This window comes from Leuresthes tenuis, unplaced genomic scaffold (genome assembly GCF_036924035.1).
Source record: "Leuresthes tenuis unplaced genomic scaffold, fLeuTen1.0.hap1 SCAF_11, whole genome shotgun sequence".
Classification (NCBI taxonomy): domain Eukaryota; kingdom Metazoa; phylum Chordata; class Actinopteri; order Atheriniformes; family Atherinopsidae; genus Leuresthes; species Leuresthes tenuis.
Window position 1 is genome coordinate 21,158,289 of NW_027325365.1, and position 27,532 is coordinate 21,185,820.

Genomic DNA, 27,532 nt, shown 5'->3' on the forward strand with positions numbered 1-27,532 from the left:
TTGAGAAATAATTCTACTGCCCAAGGCAAAGAGCGTCCAGCTAAAGTAACACATGATTGATGAATGATGTGCTGGAGATCCCTCAGTCATACAGAGGGGCAAGCGTTCCCATCAACACATATGGATTACCTTGTCTGACATCTTCAGTTTAGCAGAGGAGCTAACTTGCCCAGCAACACATATGGATTACCTTGCGCTGCAACTGCCTGACATCTTGAGATTTGCATTATAAGCGCTGCAATTTTCTGCTCAATAAAGCAAATGATAGAACATGTCAACAGCTGGTAACAGTTTTAAACAAGTGAGAGTTCAGTTTTGCACTGGATGAAAGGCTGTTAAAGAGAAATACCGGAAGGAGAAAAACATCTGCATCTTATATTATGTTGGACAACCTGTACATGATTTTACTTGTCCACAAAAACAAAATATTCAGTGCAGAAAAAAAACAAACAAACAAACCAGACAGAGCAACTGGGGAAGTTCCAAGATACTGACAGATTTCCTGTTTTAATAAAAAAAAAATTAACTTTGGCTTCAGGAAGTAAATCCTGTTTTTTTTTCTTTTTTTTTTCTTTTTTTTTAATCTGCAAACCTCCATCTGAAACTACAAAGTCTCCCACTAAACTTTTCATCCCCATCCAAGGTGTGATTAACTGTTACAAATTTGCATCATTGTGAAACTGCCTGAATATGTCAGCATAAGATGATGTCTGCTGTTAATAAAGTCTCTGAGACTAAAGCACTGAAATGTTTCTGTTGGCAGAGATACAGCTTGTGCTTCATCGACTTGGTGGAAGACCTCTCCTGATCTTCAAGCACCATCTTTTACCTGTCAGCACCAAGTCTGAACACACTAGGGGGAGAAATAGATAATTGGCCGCACCAGCTTTTTGAAAAGTGCAGATGGGGGTGTGACATATATTTCAGTTTTTGTTCCCTTTTTTCCCTTCCTTCCGAACACTTTCTTTTTAATTGACACTTAATAAAGAGATAATATAACTTCTATCCTAGCTCTCTTACACAGACTCCCTGTACGCTTCTGAACTCAGGCCAAGATCCTCCTTATCGCCTTAGAATCTCAGTGGCTTGTCACCATTCTCAATCAACTCCCCTGACCAGTTGCCCCAAAGGAATGCCGTACTTTTTCATTTGAAAATGGAGTAAAAATGTCTTTGAAATAGTTGGATGTTGCAATTATTCTTATTTAGTAGGGTTTTTTAATATTGCTTTCACAGTTGATTTAGTTTTACTGTAAAACTGCCAGCATTTCTGACTAATAAAGCAGGACTTTATGATCCATCCAAACTAAGCCTCGTCCCTTGAAATCAGTTATGCAAATTTTAACAGGTTGACCTCCTACCTCTAAGACACTTTGTTATTAGTGCCAAGATGTTAAATTCCACTTTATCCACTTTCTCGTCTTCTCTTCATTTTTTTCTCTCTCTTTGTTTTTTTGTGTTTAGTGTAAATGTCTGTCATGCTGCCTATGTTTCAGGGTAAATAAAGGCCTTAGGGTGACATCAGTAAAATAGGTTTTACTGATGTCACCCTTTTACAGAAGAATTTCTTTTCATCATTGTCAGCCTATTTCTTTAGTTTAACCAGTCACCAACACATTGATTAGATTGTTGATAATGAAAAGAATGAATGTGGCTGTGTAATTATACAAGGCAAACCTAGTTTATAAAGTACTGCTTTCAACAACAAAATGTCATGCTGGATGTCTTCATTGCTGCATGGCTTACATTTGCTACATAAAGAAATATAACAAACCTTTTAATCTGACCAAATGTTTCAGATACACCTGATTTAAAAATTTTCCCAAAGGATATCAGTTGCACACTGAATCTTATAGCAGTGTTAAACTATTTTACACTCACACTTACTAGTGAAAATAAACCCCATCTCCTTTGAAGCACTTTTGCATTGGACAGCAGTCACAGAGGGAAGCTAACAATGAATTTCTTTCTTTCATCTCATGTAATTACGTCTCGTTTATACATTTTCCTATTTTATTACATCATTTTCAATCGGCGCAACTTCATAGCGTTGAAAGTCGTGGTGGAATTGTGAATTAACAGCCGCAGAAGGTACTTATTGGGATTCATTTGGTTGTTCACGCAGCACCCCTTTTATTGCTTTTTTACAGTTGGTCCCCTTGCATCCAGTCTGCAGTATCTGTTTGATTTTAGTGTGTAGTGGTGGAAAGGAGGACAGCATGGGAATTTCACCGTTTAGGAGAATCAGTTAACTATCCATCACACACAGATCGGATTACACTGACATGCTGGTTCCACACTACTGGTCATCGCTTCATCCTGACAGGTCTGTTTTCTGTCAGTGAGTGTTTATTGCCTCACTTTCTCTTTCTCCCGTTTTTCTCATTGTTTGTGTGCGAGGGTGTTGGGTGGTCTGAGGAACCATCACACATTAATCTTCATAAAAATATGAGAATGAAACTGTACCTCTAAAACCTTTTTATTCATATACAAAAAAAAAACAAGAAATACAAATAAAAACACAACATACAGCAAGTAGCATACATTACAAATCCATTTAGCATGACAGAATAAAAGTTGTGTCTAGAAACCAGCAATCATGTATAACATTCCATATCACATAAGCTAATGCAGGGGCATACATTACAAATTCATTTTTTATACTAAAAGTTGTAACTAGAAACCAACAATCATGTACAACATTCCACCGTATATCACACGCTATATACACAGTCTGTAAGTTAAAAAAAAGATTGTTTGATTTCAGTACAAGACCCTCATGGAAAATCTACCTATTACTTATTATGGGTGCCTCTGCCGAACGCATTAAGGCACACGTATTGCAATTGAGCATGCTTATTTATGCTTTTATCACATTGTAACAGGCAGCGATGATGACGGTGTAATTTAACTACTCTTCTAAATGTGCTGGTTGTGCGTTGTAAGGCTGATACCATCAAAGAATCACAGATAGCAGTGTGGAACCACCTGGTGTCAGCATTTTGGTTCTATGATCTGTTAGTAATGAGTCAGATCTGATAGAGACTAGCTTTAGTTAGAATAAAAGCTGACAGAGGATCTGATAGGGAGGCTAAGTGTGGTTTCAGGGAGTGACAATCAGAAGCTATAGTGCAGCTGACTCAGCTGTTCCTGTGGGAATCAAAGCCATACTCTGCAGTCACACGCTATAGTGATCTCAACTGTCTCTGTCAGCGCAAACATACAGTTTTTTTCTGTCCGTATTGTTTTTTCACAGCAGAACATCTCTTAAACAAACCTAAGATCAGACAGGTGAAATGTTCCTTCAACAGTGAAACATCAAACACAACCCCCACCCCTGTGAAGTCTTCTCAAACCTCTGTGCCCTCGCGATGATAGATGATTCCTGTGGAGCTTAGTGAGGGATAGAAATGCCCACTGGACCCACTGTACTGGCTCAGGATGGGGTTTGAGTAACCTAGAGAAGAGTGGGTGGGTGAGGAGGTGTGCACAGAGGGAGCTGGCACTTGTGTGACCCACTCTGGGCCACCTGAGTTAGGGGAGTAGTTGCTAAAGCTTCCTGGCTGTGTGGGTCTATGATGCCCATCTATGGGAAGGTTAATCTGCGGCGGCCTGCTCAACCCATCAACCCCCACCTCATTTGTTCCTCCCGTAGAAACTGTCGACATCTCAGCGAAGAAGCTGTTGAGACACGGTGTGGGACCTGTGAGGGAAGGGGAGGGGACCCTGTCTGGTGCTGGGGACATGTTGAGGGCAGGGTGTTTGGGGCTGCCTCTCTCACTGTCACCTGACTCTGGAGCCCCTGAACTGCCGTCACCACCGGAGAGGGAATCAGACTTTCTCTTCCTTTTGCGGCGGAAGTTCCCGTTGTCAAACATCTTCTCACAATTTGGGTCAAGTGTCCAGTAGTTGCCTTTACCTATAGGATGATATTCAGTTTTGATTTGAATCGTGGAAATAAAATGCTTATATAAGCGCTTGCTTACAGGAGAGAAGCATTCAAAGCACAACAATAAACAGTAAAAGAACTAAAAATTATTACCTGGATCATCCTCATCTCTTGGTACTTTTTTGAAGCAGTCGTTGAGGGAGAGGTTGTGTCTGATGGAATTCTGCCAGCCTGCTTTACTCTTGTTGTAGAAAGGGAAGTTATCAGCCACATATTGGTAAATCTGACTCAGTGTCAGTCTCTTGTCTGGTGCTCCGTGGATAGCCATGGCGATGAGAGCTGAGTAGGAGTACGGGGGCCTGACCAACTTCATCAAATCTTCTTGTGAGGGGAGAGAAAACCAGCTTAGTTCCCCTCCTGGTCCCCCTGGTCCAGGTGGACCCAGGTAAGGTCTCTGCATGCCATAGTGCTGAGGGACAAAGGGAGGCCCAGGATTACCAGGTGGGACGGTAGTAGACAGGTACGATGGTGTGCTGATCCCGGAGCTGTTGAACCAAAGGTAAGGGTTCGGGGATGAGGTGGCGTAGTCGCTCAAGTCATAGGAGGTTGGAGTGGTGCGCTGAGGACTCGGCAGTGAGGGAGGAGGGTAGTAACAGTCACCGTACATGCTGAGTTCAGGGGGCTCCTGGCCCAGGTTTGGGAACTGTGGGCCACATCGAGGAGGAGACTGGTTCTGGGTCTCAAAGGAAGACATTGTAAAGCTCTTCTCTCCTCTCACCCTCTTCTTAACTCTTCACCTGCAGTTGTCCTTCCTCTCTATGCTAAACTCTTGAAGGTTTTTCCAAAACTCTTTTTCTTCTTCTGTCCTTTGGAGGTGTTTCAATGTGAGCTCATTGAAAATGATTTTCTCTGCACTTCAAAGTCATGGGCTCCTCTTCTACACTCCTTTCTACACTCTGTTTGCCCTTGATGTCACCTCTCACACCTGCTTTATCTTTTTCCTTGGCAACGCCCCTTGCAGATTTTGATTGGTTGTCTTTTCAGGTGAGAAGTTTATCTGTTTCTCTCTACTGTTTTTTTCCTGTTGTCAGCTCATTCTGTCCCCCCAGGGGATTTGTTCACTGTCACTAAAAACAATTTTCCACTCACGCTGTTAGTCAAAAACCGAATTCATTGATTGTGATTTTTCTGGAGGGGGGTTACACTCTGTGTATATATATATATATATATATATATATATATATATATATATATATATATATATATATAGAGAGAGAGAGAGAGAGAGAGAGAGAGAGAGATTTTTTATTAAGGAATCAATGCATTTTCCCATCTGTATGCTACTCTTCTTATGGACATGTTATCATGAACACTATTGTTTACAGGCACACAAGACAGATCATTTTGCAAATATCTTGATTATTGTTTCCTTGGCTATCTACTGTTTCCTTATCAAACATTTAGTAAAACATACTGGTCATTTCTGGCATTTACAATTTGTCCTCATCCATAAAAACAAATACATGGGAATACAGCATTTCTGAGACAATAGCCTAAAAAAAAAGCCTTTAATCATCGTTTTCAGATCTATTCAGGTCGATCTGGTCTGACAAAATCCTCTTCGAGAGTCTTCCATCTTGCCCACACAGAATATAGTACATTCACTCAAGCATTTCAGCTAACTTTTGAGGTTCCTGCATGCTATTTCACTGGAAACAGTCAAAAAGCATATTCATATATTCTTCATGCACATACCCCGAATTCTAACTTCAGGATAGCATCTGTGTTCAAACTGTAGGATCTAGGATCTAAAATGATATCAGTCCATATCTAATCTTTATCACCAAATGTTGATCACATCTGTCTGCTGCTGCAAGTATCAGTATCAATACAGCAAACAATAAAATTAACTACACATGACCTCATACAACAAACATATCGCTGAATCTATTTAGAAATGTGATAAACACGGGGGCGATTTTGCAGGAATCAGATTTAGGCACACTTCTGTTTGGTAATTAGCAGAGTCTGCACTCTGTGGCGCAGTTCAAGAACTGCATGAAGGTTAATCTTCTTTGTCCTTTTCTCTCTCTCTACCTCTTCTCTTCTACACCAGATTTGACGGTTTAATCCAAGCTGATCTAGTAACCAGAAGACGTTGGTCCTCAACATAACCAATGGGGCAAATGTCTCACAAGCTGGCGCTCACGTCCCAGCATACAACACGGCGTGGCGTGTATATACATAGAAAATAAAAAATATAGACATATATTTAGTCTTAACTTGAATGGTATTTTTTAATGCAGGCATTCTGTAATCAATACTTCTTCAATAAAAGCATAGGTTGAAGTTTGTGTGCGTGTAACCATTTGTACTGAAAGACACAGATGAACGTTTTATATGGGTTTACCATTAAAGGCGCGTGCTCGGTTTTAGTCTACATTAACTTTCATCGCTAGCACCGCAACCGACTGTCTGCATGTCAGCTGTAAGTTGTGGTAAGTTTTAAACATTCCTAAACTTAGATAATGCATTTTAACTAAGCGGAAATTGTGCTCTGTTACAGCCTGACATAAAGCTTTGGAGATACAGTCGTTTGACATGACGCCTCCATGCTAACTTTTCAGAAGATGATTTTTGCTAACACCAACGTCACGGTTTAAACGTACGCTCTGCGGCCGTGACGCGTAAACGGCTGGATGCTATTAATTACCCAACATTTGTTTTGTGGAGAAGTCTTCATGAGATTTTCCTAACAGTTCATGACAGCCATATACCTGTCTATGATATAGATGGCCGAATCATCTTCTTTCCCCGAGCTTTCGCGAACCGGCAACGATATGTTGGAACTGAACAAGGATTTGGAAAGAATGATTGAAGACGTTGAGAACATTTCAGGTACTTAACTGTGAAACAGAGTTAAGCTGCACATTGTGTTCTAGTAAAATTGCTGCCTTTACTTTACAGTGTCGTGGAGGTGTGGTCACTGTGTAAAAGTTTCTTGTTTGGCCTCTTTTAGTGCAGCTGGCCTGGATGGCGTATGATATGGTGGCTCTGCGAACCAGTCCCGAGCTGGGAGCCTCAATGCGGGAGCTGGAGGAAGCCTTCCACAGATGCAGAGCCGCTGTGCGTGGAGACCCAAACCAGGAGCCAGACATGGACACTTGTCCTGAGACTGAGGCCAAAACGCATGCTTAAATGCGATTTGTGTTGTAGCAGTTTTCAACTCAAGAGCTCTGCACAGAGACGAAGCAGTTTAACTGTGATTGTTCTGTTCACGTTGCATGACTCTGTGTCTTTGTTGAACACCTGTACTGACATAAGACGTTTTATTTATTACTGATATTGAACACTTGGTGTTTGCATTGCCTTCCTGTGTTTTTTTATATATTTTTTTCCCAAGGTTTAATGTTTTCTGATCTGTGTTGGCTGCTTGGTTGAATAAAGACATTTAAATTTAAACAAATGAAAATGTTGTCTCTTTTTGTAGATTTACACTAAAACCATTCCCTTGTCCTGATATGATTAAATTATTTGCACTTTGTTGGGAGTACAACAGGTGAAATTAATGTCACTTCTGTCGGGTTTGGGTACAGTTTAACGTTGGTTTCTAATCATTATTTTAGATGGAAAACACAGAAAGGGAAGCAGAACGAGCCATCTGCGTTGAGCTGGAAAACATCCTGAGAGGACTGGACTCCTTGTCTGACAGCATGGATCAACTAGCATGTAAGTATGAGTGTAAATCTCATTCACTTTACAGCCCAAGATGTCGAATGGCGTCTGTTTTCAGATATGCAAAGCGTACAATGAAACCGCTGCCATCAATTTGGAATGTGATAGCTTAAACTGGATTAGTGGATACTCTTGCTTGTAGGTATAAGTATGATCCAGACCTACATGAGGTTTGTCAGATTTTGCTTTGCTGATGGCTAGATAGGAGCAACTGAAGAATTTCTCTCTCTCTCTCTCTCACACACACACACACACACACACAGACACACACACACACACACACACAGTTGTCTATCGGTCCATCTGATATGAGGCATTATGTTGCAGCTTTTTTTCTGCCACAGGGGACAGCTGTCTTGGTTATAACTGCTCAGTTGAACGGCTCAAAGCCTGGAAACAAACAATTAAGATTTGATGTACATAACTGGATACACTTGAGCTTTTGTCCCCTCCTGATTCTGAGATATATATATATATATATATATATAGATATTCTCACAATCTGCACCACTTTATATTGAGAATAAATCCCAAAAGTTTGTGATAACTTGATATTAACTCCAATCTGGAATGTAAGCTTAAATCTCGTTTTCTTGTTTAAACACATTCTGTTTTAGCTTGTTTTCCAGTGCCTTTTGGAACTATTTACTCTCATTTTTAATGAACTGGATATTATACACACACTGGTATCTTTATTTGTCAGTTGTATTGCACAATTTGAATACAGAAACATACCTGACATTACTGACTGACTGACATTAAACACTGGTGCTGTTTGAAATAACAGGAGAAAATAGAGAGAGAGGCATCATATATATATACTGTTACATTTCTTTTTCTCTCAGGCCATTTGGTCTTAGGTGAATTAACAGTTGGTTTAGATCTGAGGCAGCTCTTACACAAGATATTTTCTTTCGACTGACAGTGCAAACCCATCTGAGGCAATGCGATCTGATCGTTTGTGTTGGCCACCCTGACAAGCTGGTGTTTCTCAAGAAGATCCCAGAAGTATTGAGGCGGCAGCCCCCACCCGGACCTGAAACCGAGGAACAGATGTAATGCTGTGTGTCTGCAGTGCATAGTTTAGGAAAATACACAAGCATTCAGCCATGTGAAAGTCCTTCTTGTTCTCTTATTCTGTTCACTAAGCATAGTAAAGGTAGCGAAAAGAGTGATTGCATAACAATGACCATTGAAATGGTGAAAACTGTGACATTAAAACACTAAAAAAAAGACTTTGACTAAGCTAATTGGCATGTAGGAGCACAGACAGATGCGAAACACCCACGTCACGCCTGGTGTTGGTGCTGGTCAGAGTTCCGCAGGGTGCAGCAGGCAACACTGGGCCTGCTCTGAGGAGCGCTGCTCTGTGGCATCAATGAGCAGCAGCGGGGTGTGTGTGTGATGGTTAATCATCTCCTTCACCCCGGGGAAACTCTAAAGCATAGCAACACACACTGAAGATGACAGGGACCTAATGACGCAGCGCAGCACAAGTCAGCATCAAACACGCCCTGAGGCACGCTACAAGATGTGACGTTTTCACTTTAATCTGAATGAGCGCGCAGAACATTTCTCTTTTCATTAGAACGACAGTGTTATCCTTTTTTAGTTTACCTTGGTGTTCCAGAGGCCGTTGCCCAGCAGGTAGAAGTGGCCTTGCTTACGGATCCTAATGTTGTAAACCTTGCCTTGAGTCAGAAGCATCAGGGTGTAGGGGTGCTCCGTTGAGCCCTTTATGCTGTCCCTCACCACAAATGCTCCGTCCTTCAGGATACAAAACCACGCACACAAAGCCTTCACACCACTCATTTATCCCGTCCAACATAACAGCAGCTTGTTCACGTGCACTTTTCTGTATGTCTGTGCACTTAATCTTTTGAAAGAGGGATGCAGCGCTATACCTTGTTCATCTCTCTGAGAGTGGCTTCGGCTTGGTGTCGGCTGACTTGTCCTCCGTACCAGCTGGGGTCCAGATCCTGGATTCATCATGACAGAAGAGAGGAAGGGAGAATTTCTGCCTATTCTGTTTCAGCAGAAAATGTCTTTCTTAAATGAGAATATCTGAAAGATGTAACACATCTAATTCCAGTTAGGGTAATCAGAATTTTTTTCTTTGCACTCATGGCAGTTCTCATGTGTTTAACAATACCGCCATCTGCTGTTTTGCCTCTGAAAGTGCCCACAGTTTGTAACTAACAGGCTTATAACCATAACTCCACTCTTGTGTCTTCTTTTAAAGAGCAGGAACGGACCTGTTTCCACCCCAGTACTGATTTATTCTCCTGAGCAGGTTGTGTTGGCACCGGAGGTGCTGGAGTGACTTTACTCATCCTGGGAAAGGAGAAATAAAACACCCAAAACGCAACTGAGAAAGGAGGGCTGATTACAATAACCAGAGTAGAGCAAACTGAACATTTTTGAGGCTGTGCTACCTGTTGAACGCATCTGTGGGCTGATGGGCTCGTGGTGGAGGGAGCCTGATGGAAGATGAGCCAGGAGCCATGGCAACACCACCCTCTTGTGGACATTAATGATGATTGGACACAGAAATGTACAACATTCTCACAGCAGTTAAACATAACATGTAAAGCTGCACCTACCTAATTTTGGACCGGGCCTCTGAAATGAGTCGGGTAGTTGAGGCAACTTCATCCTGTTTCTTTTTAAGTCTGAATAATGAGCTGGAATGAGGAAAACACGGTTCAGATCTTCATCAAACAAAAAAAAATCAGTGTTGCATCAATGAATCCGATTCTACTGGAAACAAGAGGTGTGCACCCACTGGGCGCTTTGAACGGTCTTGGAGAAATATGGTCGGTTCTCTTTGAGGGAGGTTGTGGAGGATTCGCGCTCCTTTCTGCAGGGTACAGAAACAAAGAGCACCTGTACTGTAATTCTGCGTGCACAGCGGGCCTGCTGTCATGGCTTCTTTCTGTTACCTCTGCAACTGTCCTGAGGTTTCGGCGCTTTGTGCGGTTTCGGCGGCTTCATTGTGTGTGCGAAGGCCTGCGGCACGCAGCTGCCCTCACGGGCCTGTCCACTGTGTTTGTTCTCAGCTATTTGTTCCTCAGTGAGGGCACAGATGTAGTCCTCCCCATCCTCCTTATAGTCAGTCCCCTCACAGATATCACTCTCACTGTCCTGAGCACAGCGTAGATAAGTGACACAAATAATAACAACAACAACGATCACAGAGGCAGTACTATTCCTGTTATGTACTACATATTGAGTCACTTAAAGTATCTTAACTGAAATGCAAATATTGGACTACTTTGGAGAGTCCAAATGTATTTGTAAGAAGAAAAAAAAAAAGGTAGCATTTCACTCACAAACTCATCAGACTCCCAAACTTCTTCATTCTGTGAAAAGACTTAAGGGAAATAAATGGTGAAAAGTTCAATACTGGGCCTTAGGAAGCATTTGTGCTTGACTTAAGAGGCTTAGTTCAGCTGAAGTGTCGTTACCTTGCACAGGATGCACCTCTGTCATAGATCTGCACAGAGAGTAAGGTTGTGGTTGGTTACACATTCAGCTCTGGGATATAAAAATAAACCGTTGACTTACTTTACATCAAAAGTCGTCCTCTGCGCTCCCTTGTTCATTTCCCTTTGAATATTTGCAAGTATTCTACAAGGATGCAGAGGCAGACAGTCAGTAACAAAAAGAAAAAGTTCATAACCCACACGGGGTTCCTGTACCGCTCTTGGCTGGTTTCACTTCAGACTCACGGGACACAATGGCGAGGGAACACCTCAAGCTCACGCTGCTTCATATGCTGGAAGATGGAAATGTGGTACAAATCAGAAAACCTGTTGCAGAGAGCGTTAAAGAATGACAGAAACTCGAAGAGGGTTAAAAGTTACGTACCATGAACTTTGCTCCAGATATATTGCAGTTTAAAACGACTCTGTCACAGCTGGATAACTTAAGCTGAGAGGGTTGAAAGAAGAAGAAGAAGAAACACTCTAAATACTTCAGTGTGTGTAGACAGTTATGAGGTGAAATGAATTCATCAGAGCTGATCTATACAATGTTGATTAGCCTCAACACTTGATGCTTCGCACAACAAAACCATGTTTTCTACTGGAGTGCCAGCTGGTGTAGTTACAAGGCTGCAGAAATATGTGGCAACAAAGTAACAAGAGCAACAAAGTGACTGGACAACCTATTTGGACTTTTATATGTTAAAAAAAACTCTTCCTTTTCAGTAACTGCCTCGAGTCTTCTCTCAGTTCCTTGATTTATGTATTTTTTTTTCATTCCAGCTGTGCTGAAGCAGCAACCACAGCCTCCCAGAAGCTGTGGAAACCGGTTTCTTGCCTTCCCTTCATTGTGAATCTCACGTTTGAGAAAAGGCTTACGAGTTGTCAGAAGGATTTTGGGTCAGACGATGGGTCACTATTCGGGGCCTGGGTCATTATTGGGGGGGGGTATTTGGAGCATTGCGCTGCGTAAAGGTTCTGACCTTATTTAGCGCGCCACACTTCATTTTGTACAACCACTTGAAAAGATGTTTCTTCTTTTGCTTAAATCCAAAAACGCTCCAACCAGCTCATTCTATCAATAACACCTTTTAAAAGATGAGACAAAAGGCCTGAGCTCGGTCGTCTCTCTGAGCACTTCCCGTTCAGGTGGCGGTAGCTTTTAACCTTCATACACTTTGTAATTCTTGTGACTAATAAATTTGATCGTCCGATGGCCACATCTGTAAAGTTCAGCCACTCAAAATGTGTTTAATCTGTTTTTATGCCCACACCACCCGAGTTAATAAAGCCACTTAACTTTCTTTAACAACTTGAATAGAAGGCTAACTACGGATCTAATAAACAAGGTTATATGCTGTAGAACTGGAAATGACTAGAAGGTCATTACACTATGTTTCCATACACCTTGTATGACTCTCTTAAGACACTTTTTTTTAACACGCTGTCTGTTCGAAGATGGCAACAACAGAACACGACTCACCCTTCTCATGTAGTCGGCTAGACTTTGTGGATTCCATCCCATGGCCTCCTCTGCAGAGGGAACATTGGTCAGACTCATGATTGTTTTCTTTAAAATGAAGGGATGTGCGCTTCGCACTCGGCCTGCCTTCTGAACTGACAATGAGAATGAGCACTTTGCATTCGAACATTTCTTGCGTCAAAGAAACAGAAGGTTTCAGTGGTCTTAATGAGTTATAAGTGAAACATGCACTCATCGTAGACTGCGACTGTTTCTAAACATAGAGGCTTGCTCATTTCCGTTCACACTCCAGCGTAGGCGATCGCAGGTATGCTGGTAGTGCAGAGTGTGTTCTAGTGTGGACTGCAATGTTATTGTAATGAGGCTTAAACGCTTTCAAACCCGGCTAATTTGAAACAAACTGGGCTCGCTTGTGCCCAAGGTGTGAACAATGGTGGCATAAATAGCACCAGAAATGGCTATCTGTTGCTTCTTGGTGGTGTGGGTTTTAAATCACATTGTGACATCAAACGTCTTTCTGTCCTAATTTGTAAAAGATTGTAGCTTGTGCTGGATATTGTTTATCCCAGCTGCAGCCTGTCCTGTGGTCAGGCCTCCTGGAGTCTCACACCCAGGTGACAGAGGAGGGCAGCAGGGAGAAGAGGTGATCAATCACACTCAGATTCTCACAGACCCTCAGGCCTGTCTGGGTGAATACATCAGTCCCGCTGGGGGTCCTTGTGGAAGACCCCCTCACACACAAACACACACACACACACACACACACACACACACACACACACACACACACGCACCTACCCCACTCTGTTTTCCTCCTCTAGTCCTGATTAGGAAACATACCCCTCCCACAAAGACACAGCACTGCCACTGTGGAGGAGGCAGGAAATGCAGTTCACTTTTAAAGCGGCCTGCTTCACTTTTGTTTGAGATGGTGTTAAAAAAAAAAGAATAAATAAATAAAATACGAATTTTGACAACTGTTGCTATAACTGCAGAAGTTTTTGGAATGAAAATTGAGTTTGCTGGGTCTGTCAGTAGATCCAGGGTCTGGGCTGCAGCTTCACATGGGACCAGTGTGGAACCAGTGTGGAACCAGTCTGGGACCAGTCTGGAACCAGTGTGTGACCAGTCTGGAACCAGTGTGGAACCAGTGTGTGACCAGTCTGGAACCAGTGTGGGACCAGTCTGGAACCAGTGTGGGACCAGTGTGGGACCAGTCTGGAACCAGTCTGGGACCAGTGTGGAACCAGTGTGGAACCAGTCTGGGACCAGTCTGGAACCAGTGTGGAACCAGTGTGTGACCAGTCTGGAACCAGTGTGGTACCAATGTGGGACCAGTGTGGGACCAGTGTGGGACCAGTGTGGTACCAGTGTGGTACCAATGTGGGACCAGTCTGGGACCAGTCTGGGACCAGTGTGTTACCAGTGTGGTACCAATGTGGGACCAGTGTGGAACCAGTGTGGGACCAGTCTGGGACTAGTCTGGGACCAGTGTTGGACCAGTGTGGGACCAGTGTGGTACCAATGTGGTACCAGTGTGGAACCAGTCTGGGACCAGTCTGGGACCAGTCTGGGACCAGTCTGGGACCAGTGTGGTACCAATGTGGTACCAGTGTGGAACCAGTCTGGGACCAGTGTGGGACTAGTCTGGGACTAGTCTGGGACCAGTGTTGGACCAGTGTTGGACCAGTGTGGTACCAGTGTGGAACCAGTGTGGGACCAGTCTGGGACTAGTCTGGGACCAGTGTTGGACCAGTGTTGGACCAGTGTTGGACCAGTGTGGGACCAGTCTGGGACCAGTCTGGGACCAGTCTGGGACCAGTGTTGGACCAGTGTGGGACCAGTGTTGGACCAGTGTGGGACCGGTGTGGGACCAATGTGGGACCAGTCTTGAACCAGTGTGGGACCGGTGTTGGACCAGTGTGGGACCAGTCTTGAACCAGTGTGGGACCAGTGTTGGACCAGTCTTGAACCAGTGTGGGACCAGTGTTGGACCAGTGTTGTACCAGTGTGGGACCAGTGTGGTACCAGTGTGGGACCAGTCTTGAACCAGTGTGGGACCAGTGTTGGACCGGTGTGGGACCGGTGTGGGACCAGTGTGGGACCAGTGTTGGACCAGTCTTGAACCAGTGTGGGACCAGTGTTGTACCAGTGTGGGACCAGTGTGGGACCAGTCTTGAACCAGTGAGGGACCAGTGTGGGACCAGTGTGGTACCGGTGTGGTACCGGTGTGGGACCGGTGTGGTACCGGTGTGGGACCAGTGTGGGACCAGTGTTGTACCAGTGTGGGACCAGTGTGGTACCGGTGTGGGACCAGTGTGGGACCAGTGTGGGACCAGTGTGGGACCAGTCTTGAACCAGTGAGGGACCAGTGTTGGACCGGTGTGGGACCGGTGTGGGACCAGTGTTGTACCAGTGTGGGACCAGTGTGGGACCAGTCTTGAACCAGTGAGGGACCAGTGTTGGACCGGTGTGGGACCGGTGTGGGACCAGTGTGGGACCAGTGTGGTACCAGTGTGGGACCAGTGTGGTAACGGTGTGGGACCAGTGTGGGACCAGTGTTGTACCAGTGTGGTACCGGTGTGGGACCAGTGTGGGACCAGTGTGGAACCAGTGTGGGACCAGTGTGGGACCAGTGTTGTACCAGTGTGGTACCGGTGTGGGACCAGTGTGGGACCAGTGTGGAACCAGTGTGGGACCAGTGTGGGACCAGTGTGGGACCAGTGTGGGACCAGTGTGGAACCAGTGTGGGACCAGTGTGGGACCAGTGTGGGACCAGTGTTGTACCAGTGTGGGACCAGTGTGGAACCAGTGATGTAGTCAGCTGAGATAAGGGGCAGATAAAGGTGGAGTGAAACCTTCATTAAAACACAGCAGGACAGCATGGGAAACACACAACATCCTCAGAAGTAAACAGACAAAAGGAAAGGAATCAAATGTATTTATTTACTTTGTTATATATCTGTTTATTTTCTTTAGGGTGTCACTTCTACAGCCAGGGATTGACTTTAATTCGGTTTACTGCATTTATATCCTTTCTCTTTAGCCTTTTACAAGTTTTTGCCAGCAGTTCTGTTCCTTTTGTAGGTCTCTGTGACCATTTGACAACGTTCCATTGTTTTTGTGTGCTTATTCTTGAGTCCACTGTATGTTGGGCAAACCTTTTTTTCTTTTGAATATGCAATATATTGACACCAGCTTATCCCACATGTAATGTCAGTCGTCTTTGTAACCTTTTATCTGCATTTACTGCACCTACAGTAACTGGTCTGCAAAAAGAGTAAAACGGCCCTCTTAAAAGCCCCCTTCTCTTGTAAACCCCCCCTCCCTCAAATGCCTCCCAGGCACAGACCCCTGAAGAAGCTAATATCCATGCCATCTCTCATTTGGCTGAGAACCTGGCAGATTTATGACACGTCCAGCTGAGAGGAAGATTCTTGGAGATGCAGGGGGTAGAGGACAGAAGGAAGCGCATGAATGGCTCCTTCAGGCCAGTGGACGGAGATGAGAATCCTCCGAGAGCTAATTACCTTCAAATGAATAAGATTAGGAATTAACTTGCTTTCAATGAGGAAGGCGAGTCACGATTATTCCCATATACACTCCAACTGGACCCAGTTTGTTGAGTAAAACAAGCATCTGTCATCTCTCCAGTTGGCTCCCATTAGGCTTTGATGTATTGCGTTACATTTGCATTACCTGTGGGATGTGACGCAGACTGGAATAGTCTGCTTGATAATGCACAGCATTACCACTTCTTCTAGTGGTGGAAATACTTCCCTAATTTGTCTTTGAAAGCCTCCGCGCTCTTTGAATGAAGTCAATACACATGGACATCAAAGTGACAGTGGATCAACGCTGGATCGACACCTTGGTCAGGCGTGATCTGCGACATGTTAGCCGTGTAATCCTGTGTATTCAGCTCATTCGCATTCTAATGTGTGCATTCTGACATAGGTTGAGTGGATGGGGGATTTATTCAGCAGAATAATTCAATCTCCCAGAGTTGTTGATTGAAATACGACCTGACAATTTCAGTGTTTCATTCATATTCTTTTTTTTTTATTAAACAAAGTAAACCGCATTCATAAATATACATTCCACATTTTATATAAGAAGACATTAAAACAAAGAATGAAAAGTGCAAGTATACAGACAGATTACAGATGCATAAAACCTCTTCTTATTTTCATTTGGGTCCACGATGTCTCCGTTTTGGACCATAGCCGTCCCCGCCTTCCCTTCTGGCGCACACGTGTTTGACTATAACCTGAGAGCAGTCCTCGCAGTTCACCTTGCAGCACCAGTGGAACTTGCAGTTGCAGCTGCTCACCACCTCCGTGCGTCTCTCCTCCACCCTCAGGCCGCAGTCGTGGCACAGTCTGCGGCAGCTCCTTCTCTCCCACTGGGTCAGACCGTCCCCGTGTTGCACACACTCCCGGCCCTCCGTGCCGTGTAGCCCCAGACTGGAGTTCTTCTTGCAGTAGTCCGGAGAGTCCTCCAGGTAGATAAGCTCCGTTTGGGCTATGCTGCCGAACGCGTCCACGATTGCTCCTCGGTTATCCGCGCTGTTGCCAGCCCTCTCGCGCTTATTGTCAACGATCAGTTTTTGAGCTTGACTGTGTTTGACCTTCAAGTAATTGCCAATTTCTCTAAAGTCGGAGAGCTGTGTCCAGCAGGTTCGGACGCTGCAGCTCTCTGACATGCCGTGGCATCTGCAGATGCGCTTCATCGTTGCCTTCACGGCCTGTTGGAAACTACAGTTAATTTGAGTACTTAAAATTTGTTTTGGGATTAATACTCGTGGTGTGAAATAACTTGCCTGGCGTCCAGCTGCGTTATTGTGCAAGTTGACAGCAGCCCTGGAGTCCTGCCCTGTCTCCTGCGCATCCACGAACAGTTTGGAAATCCTCTCTCCGAAATCCACGTTGTCGCTGCAGCCACCCCATAACCAACCTCGACCGCCTGCTCACAAGATAGTAAACAGATTGGATCCTTTCAAAGGAGGGGCTCACAGGTTTGGTTATAGATCAAGAATAATTGTCATCCCCAGAAAGGGCCAGAGTATAGATATGAAACGAGTAACTTAATGTTCTTTTCCTGCGAGCCTCACCAATTTTCCCATTATTTGACACGTCGCAGCCACAGTTTTCAAGGTCTCCCATACTACAGTTTCTGGTCAGAGTGTACATCACTCCTGCTGCACTGATGGCATGAACGAACGACGCCTCTCTGGTGGCTGTAAAGAAGAGAAAATACATATAAAGCATAAGTGTATAAGGGAGGGCTAATATTTGTATATGCAGAAAATTACATAATGACCCCATAAAAATGACCCTACTGCCGTCTAAACATATACTGCAAATAGTTGTTTTGCAGAAACGTCAAGAGAAACGACTTGTGTGAGTGTGGAAAATTGATTGCATTAGAAACATTTGTGTGTGTGTGTGTGTGGAATATTTTTAATTTTCCTCGTGGATGACGACATCTGAATCTGTTTCCGTGCATTTTACACCTGCCCACAGAACTATATGGAAATGAACGATATGAAACCTACCCAGTCTAAGTCCTTTCAGCTGCGTTGCGCTCTCGGGACAGTTCCATCTGTCCCACGCAAACTGGTGTTTGCACTCCTCAATCCCACTCTGCGTCCCCACCCGCACGCTTCTTGCATAGGTGAAATAGGCCTGGAGAGCAGGGAGTCAATTATTTCCTGATCGTGTGTCTATCCCTGACATCTTAGTTCAATCAGAGCAGTTACAATAAGCATGCTGGTGTGTACCTTTGGTCCCGTCATAAGAAAGTTACTTGCCACCCTGAGTGGAGGAACAAAATATGACTTAGTTATGAGTGCACTTCTTAATAAGATGAATACAAAGTGTATATATTGAAATAAGCATATTTATATTTACGTCTTACCAAGCATGTCCCGGGTAAGTGTTGAATAGCAGAAACGGGAGCCAAAATAATGAATGCGCCATTTTGATCTGCAGCGTGGAAATGTTGGTATTTTGACCCGGTGAGCTGCAACTTTCCCTTTTATTTGTATTGAGGAACAAACGGAACTCTTGTTCTTTGTTCCCGAGGCCAGAGAAAGCTGATTGGGCGACTGGTTCAGGAAACGCCTATATGCGCACTTCAAAGGATGGCGTTTCTTTCCCAAGGCTGTGTGACAGCAGGGCACCAAAATAATGGAATCGGAATGTTGCGATTGACAGATCTGACTGAACTTTGTATATTGTAGAAAAATATTTATTATGTAACACTTTCCATCAAAAATAAGTTTAAAATTTGAGACATTTCACACATTGGAGAAGTCCAGCCCGCAATAAATCAACCAAGCGTCCCTTTAACTCTAACTACGTGCTTGGATTGGAGAGTTAGGTCTTTGAGAACACAATTTGATTCATACACAGAATCCAGTAAATAAGATAAAAGTGCAATAAGAGGCTTCTATCAATGTGACACTTAAGAATGAAACGGGCATTCTTAATATTGAGCAAATTGTCTCGTGAAATAATGTCTCAGGTATTTGACAAGTCCATACTCCAGGCAACAAATGGAATCAGTGTCGGCGTCCAGAGTGTCTGCGCTTGGTTTTATTATGCTGGTGCTTTTTTCTCCCACCTTCTTTTCGCGTGCAGTAGTATTTAGTGACTACTTGTGTGCATTTTTCGCACTTGACTGTGCAGCACCAGTGGAATTTGCAGTTGCAGCTGCTAACGACCTCAATGCGCTTCTCCACCACTCTGAGGCCGCATTCAGAGCACAACCTGCGGCAGCTCTTCCTGTCCCACTGGGACGTGTTCTTTTCGCCCTTCAGGCACTCCCGTCCTTCTGTGCCCTGCACTCCCAGGCTCTGGTTCTTCACGCAGTAATTTGGAGAATCCTCTAGGTAAATGAGCTCCGTTCTAGCGATACTCCGAAATGTGTGCGCGATAGCGCCTCGGTTGTCTGCGCTGTTGCCCGCTCTCACTGGCCTCTTGTCCATCTCCAGCTTTTTGGAATGTTCGTACTTCATCTTCAGATAGTTGCCCACCTCTCTGAAGTCGGCCAGCTGCATCCAGCAGGTTTGGATGCTGCAGCTCCCAGACACTCCGTGACACTTACAGGCTTTCCTCAAGGTCGCCTTGACTGCCTGCAAGAGAGTGGAAGTTAGATGGATTTGAACACGCGCGTAAATGCCACTAACCAAAATCGTTCTGGGCTCAAAGACAGCTGTTTCCCCACACTGACGTGGGTTGTTTTGAAATATTTAATGATGCCACACATGAGCTACTGATTCGGATCTCACCAGTCTGCCCGCCTCGTTGTTGTGGAGGTTCACTGCTGCTCGAGAGTCGTGCCCATCTTCCAGCGAGTCCACAAACTGTTTGGAGATATTCTCACCAAACGCCACATTGTCACTGCAGCCTCCCCAAACCCACCCTCTTCCACCTGAGAATGGCAAACGAAATGTTATTCCTTTGTACAAAATGTTAATCCAGTCCAGGTGGTTCGACTTAGCAGCAGATGGGAAACTCAGGCTTACCTGTCTGTCCGATCCTGGAGTCGTCGCAGCCGCAGTTGTCGAAGTCCCCCATGCTGCAGTTCTTGGTAAGGGTGTACATCACTCCTGCGGCGCTGATGGCATGTACAAAAGACGTCTCTCTTGTGGCTACAAATTGTGACAGAGAAAGCAAACATTAACGTGTTATTCATTATTCAATTTGATACCACAGCTGCGTAATAGCGCTTCTCGTCAGTGAACTTCAGGAGACCATGTACCCTCATTCCACTGCATCCTGAGATTACTTTCATTCAGATTTGTGGATCGCTTTATGATTCTTACCACTCCGAAGGCCGTTGTGTGTTGACAACTGGAGCGTGCTCTCTGGACAGTTCCACTTCTCCCAAGCGAACTGGTGTTTGCACTCTTTTATTCCACTCTGTGCTCCTATTTGCACACTGCTGGCATATGTCAGGAAAGCCTTGCGAGATAAAGCAAAGGGTGTTGTTGTTGCATTCAACACATAAAGAAAGAAAAAACATTATTCACGATTATTCTAAGCAATAAAACATCAGAAGAGGTTTTACGCATGATTTATACATAGATATATGAACAACATAAGTACCTTTGGTCCAGTCATGAGGAAATTGTTCACCGTCCTATTGGGAGAAAACAAGAGAGTCACGTTAATGTCATTACATAAAAAGTAAACAGATATACAGCATTATTTCAACAGCAAAGTTCCCCAAAGTAAGTGACATACCAAGTGGTTGCAGGCTGAAAATGACAGAGCGTGGCCAGAACTGTAAGAAGATTCGGTAGTCCCATGGAGACTGTGGTGCAAGCGGAGGCCCGCTCGTTCTATTCCAGGTGTGTGCAGAGAGAGAGAGGGGAAGGCAACTGATGCTGTTGCCTCGCTCCACACTGATGATATTTATATGGTCTTGCCCCTTTGATTGACAGATTTGTCCTGCAGGTAACGTTTCACTGTGAAAATGCGCCAACGACAACATTAATTGCTGAGTCCTATAGACAAATAGGAGCCGTCGGTGCATAAGTGCACTTCAAAGAAGGCACGCAGACGGTTAAACAGCCCCTCATTCATTCACCTGTTGTTCCCAGGCTCTAATTCTTATATGCTTTTCCCACGAATACAGGCTTTTGCAGATGCTCATTATGTGCAGCAGCCGATAGCGATGTTAAATAAAACCAAGAATACATGCTGTATTAATTTAATTTGATGTTTAGGCTATGGAAACATGTACACAAAGCTGATAATATTACAGTGAGCCAGGGAGGCGAATGCAAGTATGAGAATTGCCATCACTAAGACAGTAAAACTCTTTCGCACCAAAGCATATTAAATCAGGGGGTCATATACGTATTAAATACAGTGATATACGTTTAAAAAACGCAGTAGTGAATACCGCCGTGAGGCTTCTTGTGCTACTGAAACGTTTGGGAAATGGCACCGGTGCCCCAGGGGGACACACAGCGACTACAAAGCATTAAAGCGTTTCATGGGTGACTCCATATAGTCATGTAAATACTCCCTCACACATTGGCGAAATTGGCATCGCCATGATAATAGGATAATAGATGTTTTCCTGGGAAACAACTTGGTGTGAAAACAGTCTGGAATTTACAAGAGCATAAACACACTGGAGCTTTTGTTTCAGGCACAAAAAAGTGTTGTGTGGTCACTCGTGTTATTGTGACTTTGGACCACAATAAAGAAGATAGCTATATGGGGTATAGATAAACTGATAATTATTCCCTTTTTTTAATAAAAATACTGCACCATCTTTTCGGTTCAACCACTTTAAATGGATTTTACCACACATAACAATCACCATCATCAACTGTCATCATGCCAGTTTCTGTCGTTTAATACTTTTGCCATGATTTAATGTGAGATAAGTTTTTAATTATATCGTTTACACTTGTCAAATCCCCTCAAAATCCTTTAAAACGACAATTCACTCAGCGCGCAGGACAATAGCCGGGCGGCTGGGCGAGGTCCTCCACACAATGGGGGAGAGCTGAGGGTGAGGATAATCTATACTAATTAGATATCACTCACATTCATTTTCATGAAAGACTGAAACCCAGAGCCCCTCAGCACAAGGCTGAAAATCAGCTGTTACTACTTCGTAATTTGCGCTTAACTGAGGGCTCCTTTAACGGTTTTAATAGGCTAATAACAGCAGACAATCGTTTTCTATCCAACTGGGCGTGCGTCTGCTGCGTGAGTGCTGCTCCTCTCATAAACATCGAAACTGACAAGACAAATCACGCGGGTTGTTAGGTGGCACTTGTGTTTTTATTAACTTTTCCAGTCCATTATCAGGCCATTTCAGCGAGGCTGTGGGAGCATTTCGCCAAATAATCTGTGTTAAATATGACCGTAATTAGGCAGCCTACATATTCATGTTGTCGCGATTAACGACAGAGGCTGCGATGGGAAAAAAAAAAGGAAAACTAATACAAGACGTCCTTCGTTTGTGTGTGAGCTACCTTCGGTTTAGATGTACAGCGAAGTGAATTCCACCGTTGACCACAACAGCGTAAAAGTAGCTACACGTTCGTAAAAAAAAAAACAAAAAAAACCTAAAACACATTTGAAAACTCATTCGACCGCCCGGGGAATGTTGATTTATGGCGAAGTGAGAGAAATGGAGCACTAAAGGCTCGGGAGGTGACGGGTTTGACAGGCCGATGCAGGGTGGCAGGAGTGGAGACGCCAGTCAGCCACACCAGAGAGTTTGGGTTTCAGATCAGTTCGGCAAATCACATTTTATTGTCTGATGATTAGCTCCTGTCATGGAGTTCGATGATAGATTGTCATAAACAAGTAAAAGCTTTTAAAAAACAACAACAACAACAACAACACATGCATACTTTGGCTCATGCGCTACTTTAAGCTTACATCTATTGTGTCATTCAGATTTAAGAAAAACATTAACATGTGAGAGCGTGCAGCCTCTGACTAAAAGTTGCCTCTGATTTTATTTTGTTATGCAATGATCGATTGTTTCTCTCATGTCAAGTAAAGTCAGCAAGTTAAGTTTCTAATGTTGTAGAGGGATAACCCTTGATCCAAGGGAGCCTGGTTGAAACTAACATCTTGAAATATCAAAATGTATACAAATAACTGGACAGGTTTTGTAAAGCTAAACACGAATACCTGGCAGAACGCCTCAGGAGTTAATAAGCAAAAAATAGCTTCCTTCACAGACTGAGTTTATTACAGAGCGATGGGTCGGCTTCATCTTGCTCAGAGAGACACATGGTGAAAACACATGGTTCAATAATTCAAGATCAATCATTCATCATTCAAGCACAGAAATTATGCAGAGATTCAGAGAGCTCTGTACTCAAGTAACAAGGCCAAAAAAAAAACGTTACTGATTAGCTGTGGTTGAGCCATAAGGCAGCAATGCATTAGATACTGATAGAGTTCTGTTGTTAGAACCGCTGCATGGGTGTAGGGACTCATCCTCAAACCGCTGCATGGGTGTAGGGACTCATCCTCAAACCGCTGCATGGGTGTAGGGACTCATCCTCAAACCGCTGCATGGGTGTAGGGACTCATCCTCAAACCGCTGCCACTGAACACGGCTGGTAGCTGTATCCACAAAGGTAAGTTAAATGCACAGCGCAAAAGTAAAGGGGATATATGAAGACGGTCTAGGCTATATCTTGCCTGGGCCCAAGTTCATTTAAGGTGCATTTTTATATTTGTTCGTGCACTTTTAAGTTGAAACTGTCCTTTGGTGAGTGTCGTCCCAGACTGAGATCAGATGGCCCAGCTGGCTTGTTCTCAGCACACAGCATCCAGGATGATAAGTGGGCGAATGTTGCCCACAGAAAAACCTTTTGCTTTCAAAACTACAGAAATTCAGTCTCCTCAGTTCCCAAACTCCCCTTCGCTGAAGGGATCAAGCAACTCGATGCCATCTGTCTCATGCAAAATGAGCATATTAAGACAAAGAAAAACATGAATATGTACATTTTTATGTTTGTCCACCTAAACATTAGCCCCCATGTGGCTAACGTTAGCTTTGCATACACACTGAAATAAAACTGATGTGGTTTATTCATCTCTCATCAACATGGAGACTTTGGGCCTTGGTCAGCCAGAAAGGAAGGTGATGCAAACTGTCCGTTACAATCAGGTTGCACATTTGTTGTAAATGTCCACGTCTCGTGAATGCGTCGTGTATGTGGATTTGTAAATGTATTCATTTCCAGATTCCTACAGTAAATAAATAAGACAGAATGCACCAGAGGGCTGTTGCCATGTCTTCGTATTTATTTCAAAAAGAAAAGTAAAAAGCTCATTAAGAAAACATCCCACATGTGTTGACTTTGATTACCCCCGTGTCTGTAGACGGCCCCCACCTCCCCTTAGCCTGGATGTCTGCCTCCCTCTCTGTGCTACATCACTACACCACTCCCCAGTTTGGCAATATTGGAGACATGTTAGCTATAGGCTAACAGTACAAGGCAGGCACCCAGGCTGCAGCTTTCATAATGGTAAGAGAGCCCCCATATGAGGATGCCAAATACCCTTATAGCACCCCAGAGAGCTCAAGAGCACCCTTTTCTGAAGACAATGTACGATATTCAAATACTGTGATAATGAAAGGAAAGTGCTTTTTTTCTGTGGCATCTCGGCTCCTTTTCTTCATGTGCTCCAGTCAAGGTGTGGCATCGCCTTTCCTCTCCTGCTCGATGGCTGGAAAAGAAGAGAAAGACAGAGACTGTTGGCAGGCTTGTGTTGCAGAGAACATGGCTTCTGCTTTTTCATTTGCTGTATATCCCGCTGATGTTGCAGCTATTTATTATTTATTTATTTATTTTTTTGCTGCAGCTGCTCTGCTTGCTGAGCATGTTTGAAAGTGATGATGGGTTGGTACTGACAGGAAAATGACCGCAGGGCATCACGGACTCGCTCATAAAAACACACGCGCACACTCAGGGGACACTCACTCTCTTTGGTAGGCAGAGGGTTTTTCTCTTTAGTCTCTGTCTTCTTCAGCTTGGTCTTGTCGAAACGGGCGATCTCGGTCATGTCAGGCTTGTCAGACATTTTGGCTGTGAATGAGGAGACAAATCCATGAGCGCAGGGCTTTGACCTTTCCTGTCAAGCAGCAGATTGATAATGCAGCATAATATGCATAGACTATCATTTAAAATCAGTCTCCTCATGTCGAAAAAGAGATCCATCAGTCTTTGTCTGACATATAGCATGTTCAGTCTTCGGAAGTGATTGGAGCTAAAGGGAGTGGCTACAACATGTGCCCCACAGACTACGTTCACATGGATGTCTGTGACTGGTAGTTGCCTCCCACACATGCTCTGTCTGGATTTCTGCTTCTCCTACATGTCTGTGTAGCTAGCATGTGCCTGTTTTTTGCTCCTTTGTCTCTGCTTTCCCCTCTCTGAGGCTCAGGTCTTTGTTCTCTTCCTCTGCATCCTCCCTCTGTCTGTCCCTCTTCCTCTGCATCCACCCCTGCAGCTGTATGGATGTAGGCAACGTTCCACAAACTCCACTGCAGTCAGCCCTGGCCTCAGGACTGACTAATCACTTCATAGTCTAGCCCAGTCATGCCTGGTGGAACCCGCTGCTCTGCCAGAGCCCACAAAATGATTCTCAATGGAAATAGAATCGGTTCAATGTGGAATTAGATCTGCTAGGCTCATGACACGAATTTCTAGATGTCCACAGTTTTTAATAAAGCACTTTGAATGATTTCATCTGGACATTCTGCCTCTATCTGCCAAGCAACACATTATCACCCCATTCGATTCATTACTAAACCTAATCACCCAAACTCTGCTGCCCCATTGTTTCTTTATCAGCACAGCCATAGTCAACATCCACACACATCCCATCTGTTTTTTATTTTAACATCATTTCACTGCAGCCACCTTCTAACCATCCAGCCACACCCCAGTCCTTTGTGTGAATCCTAGAAAAGCAGAGCCACAAAGAGACACACAAACAAAGACCAACGAAGAATATGAGTCTTTCTTACCGATGTTCCTCAAAGCAGTGGGCTGAAATCCACCGGTGGAGAAAGCAGGGAGGGATAGATGCAGAGATGGAGAAGAGAGAGCAAGACGGAAGCCGCGACAGTCTGTCGGTGTTGTGTGCGCCTTCCTGCATCCAGGGTGCGGGTATAAGAGGGAGGGAGGGGGAGAGAGAGGGACTGAAAGCTCAGTCAGCCTCCCTCCGTCATTAATATTAATGTTCTTGGTGAAAGAGGAAAGCAAACACTGATATGGGACAGCTGCTAAGTGTGGATAATGAGAGACTGATCATGATTAATTATTAACATAATGTATTTTATGTAGTCTATTTTATATCTTATATTGTGTTTGCTGAGACTAAGAGTGTTTGATCTGCTTCTGCTGAAAGTCACAAAACTAAACAGCAGACTACAAACTAAATTCACAATCTGGTTACACAATCAGTTTTAATGCAGGCAGTCATAATGGTCCATCAGTTTTTTTTTGTATTTCAACAGCTTTACTGTTTCTCTCTATTCTGTGTATATCTGATATTTATAATCTCTACCTGAAAATGTTATTACATTCAAATAGTTATTGGAATTGTTTACAGCACAAGCTGTAGTTTGCGGGCCCTCTCCTTAAAAGTGTCTGTCCGTCCTCATGCAGCGACACAAAATGGGAAAATACACGCAAAACGGCATCGGAAAGCACGACAAACGTTGTAACTCACCAGAAATCCCATTAGTCTTTGATGCTGTTAATCTGACAGAATACTGGAAATAAGGTGTTTTCACGAATCCCGGCTCTGCACAGTTTGGTCCTCCAATAAAGAAAGAATGATATCAAAAAAACAAAAACATACATCAAAGTTTGTTGTTGATCGGGTAAAGCACACTTTTGGTATGGTCTCCTGAACTCAACCCCATGGAAAACATGTTTACTCTGCTATAATGTCAGGTTTGAGCATGGGAAACTGAGTTTTCACTTGAGTTCTGCTTTTTTTACAAGGACAGTAGCCAAAATTACAACCAGAAACCTGCCAGAAGCTTTTAACCTAAACAAACAAAAATAAATTAAAGGAAATCTCCTCAAGTTGTCTTTCAGAACACCTAGAAACAAAGTGGTTGAAATTCCACAATCCACAACAGGAGTTGGCTACATGCTGCCAAACTTTCTCTGAGCTAAGCTTTCTCTGAGCTAAGCATGTGAGTTATCATAAGCCCATGTTTCACTTCAGTTATCCGACATGTCTCACTAGGATTGCTTTAATTACTTTAATAATGCACACTTTAGTTGTATACATATAGTTTTGACCCTGAATGTAATGTAAATGAGAGCGTGAAACAACTGCAGAGTCCATGCTCAGTAAATGTAAACTTAAGACCGAAACTGCAAATGAATTTGTTATAACTGCCGTGTGTATATGTGAGT

The 27,532-nt window shown here is 43.8% G+C and overlaps 7 protein-coding genes across 7 annotated transcripts; 1 reads left to right on the plus strand and 6 right to left on the minus strand.

Moving 5' to 3' along the window:
* Positions 1–2,865: 2,865 nt before the first annotated feature.
* On the minus strand, positions 2,866–4,848 carry foxi3b (forkhead box I3b). The gene is made up of 2 exons (XM_072396060.1): positions 4,042–4,848; positions 2,866–3,918 (listed from the first exon to the last, which is right to left on the minus strand). The coding sequence occupies exons 1-2, from the start codon at positions 4,640–4,642 to the stop codon at positions 3,350–3,352; spliced, it is 1,170 nt and encodes a 389-aa protein (XP_072252161.1). The 5' UTR covers positions 4,643–4,848; the 3' UTR covers positions 2,866–3,349.
* Positions 4,849–6,593: 1,745 nt separating this feature from the next.
* Positions 6,594–7,121, plus strand: syce3 (synaptonemal complex central element protein 3). The gene is made up of 2 exons (XM_072396473.1): positions 6,594–6,786; positions 6,908–7,121. The coding sequence occupies exons 1-2, from the start codon at positions 6,681–6,683 to the stop codon at positions 7,084–7,086; spliced, it is 285 nt and encodes a 94-aa protein (XP_072252574.1). The 5' UTR covers positions 6,594–6,680; the 3' UTR covers positions 7,087–7,121.
* Positions 7,122–8,318: 1,197 nt separating this feature from the next.
* On the minus strand, positions 8,319–9,956 carry LOC140318668 (lymphocyte cytosolic protein 2-like). Its single transcript, XM_072396474.1, has 5 exons — positions 9,879–9,956; positions 9,528–9,602; positions 9,241–9,390; positions 8,912–9,060; positions 8,319–8,659 (listed from the first exon to the last, which is right to left on the minus strand). Exons 1-4 carry the CDS (start codon positions 9,954–9,956, stop codon positions 8,935–8,937), a joined length of 429 nt encoding a protein of 142 aa, XP_072252575.1. The 3' UTR covers positions 8,319–8,659; positions 8,912–8,934.
* On the minus strand, positions 9,954–12,930 carry LOC140318569 (uncharacterized). The gene is made up of 10 exons (XM_072396387.1): positions 12,592–12,930; positions 11,494–11,556; positions 11,355–11,401; positions 11,191–11,253; positions 11,091–11,119; positions 10,956–10,996; positions 10,566–10,767; positions 10,409–10,483; positions 10,227–10,307; positions 9,954–10,143 (listed from the first exon to the last, which is right to left on the minus strand). The coding sequence occupies exons 1-10, from the start codon at positions 12,667–12,669 to the stop codon at positions 10,055–10,057; spliced, it is 768 nt and encodes a 255-aa protein (XP_072252488.1). The 5' UTR covers positions 12,670–12,930; the 3' UTR covers positions 9,954–10,054.
* Positions 12,931–16,697: 3,767 nt separating this feature from the next.
* LOC140318669 (protein Wnt-8-like) lies at positions 16,698–18,710 on the minus strand. The gene is made up of 6 exons (XM_072396475.1): positions 18,511–18,710; positions 18,374–18,407; positions 18,149–18,278; positions 17,705–17,830; positions 17,414–17,556; positions 16,698–17,338 (listed from the first exon to the last, which is right to left on the minus strand). The coding sequence occupies exons 1-6, from the start codon at positions 18,570–18,572 to the stop codon at positions 16,781–16,783; spliced, it is 1,053 nt and encodes a 350-aa protein (XP_072252576.1). The 5' UTR covers positions 18,573–18,710; the 3' UTR covers positions 16,698–16,780.
* A 208-nt stretch (positions 18,711–18,918) lies between these two features.
* LOC140318570 (protein Wnt-8a-like) lies at positions 18,919–20,908 on the minus strand. The gene is made up of 6 exons (XM_072396388.1): positions 20,844–20,908; positions 20,706–20,739; positions 20,423–20,561; positions 20,123–20,248; positions 19,886–20,028; positions 18,919–19,729 (listed from the first exon to the last, which is right to left on the minus strand). The coding sequence occupies exons 1-6, from the start codon at positions 20,906–20,908 to the stop codon at positions 19,157–19,159; spliced, it is 1,080 nt and encodes a 359-aa protein (XP_072252489.1). The 3' UTR covers positions 18,919–19,156.
* A 3,466-nt stretch (positions 20,909–24,374) lies between these two features.
* Positions 24,375–26,259, minus strand: tmsb2 (thymosin beta 2). Its single transcript, XM_072396476.1, has 3 exons — positions 26,125–26,259; positions 25,076–25,180; positions 24,375–24,821 (listed from the first exon to the last, which is right to left on the minus strand). Exons 2-3 carry the CDS (start codon positions 25,173–25,175, stop codon positions 24,784–24,786), a joined length of 138 nt encoding a protein of 45 aa, XP_072252577.1. The 5' UTR covers positions 25,176–25,180; positions 26,125–26,259; the 3' UTR covers positions 24,375–24,783.
* Positions 26,260–27,532: the final 1,273 nt, after the last annotated feature.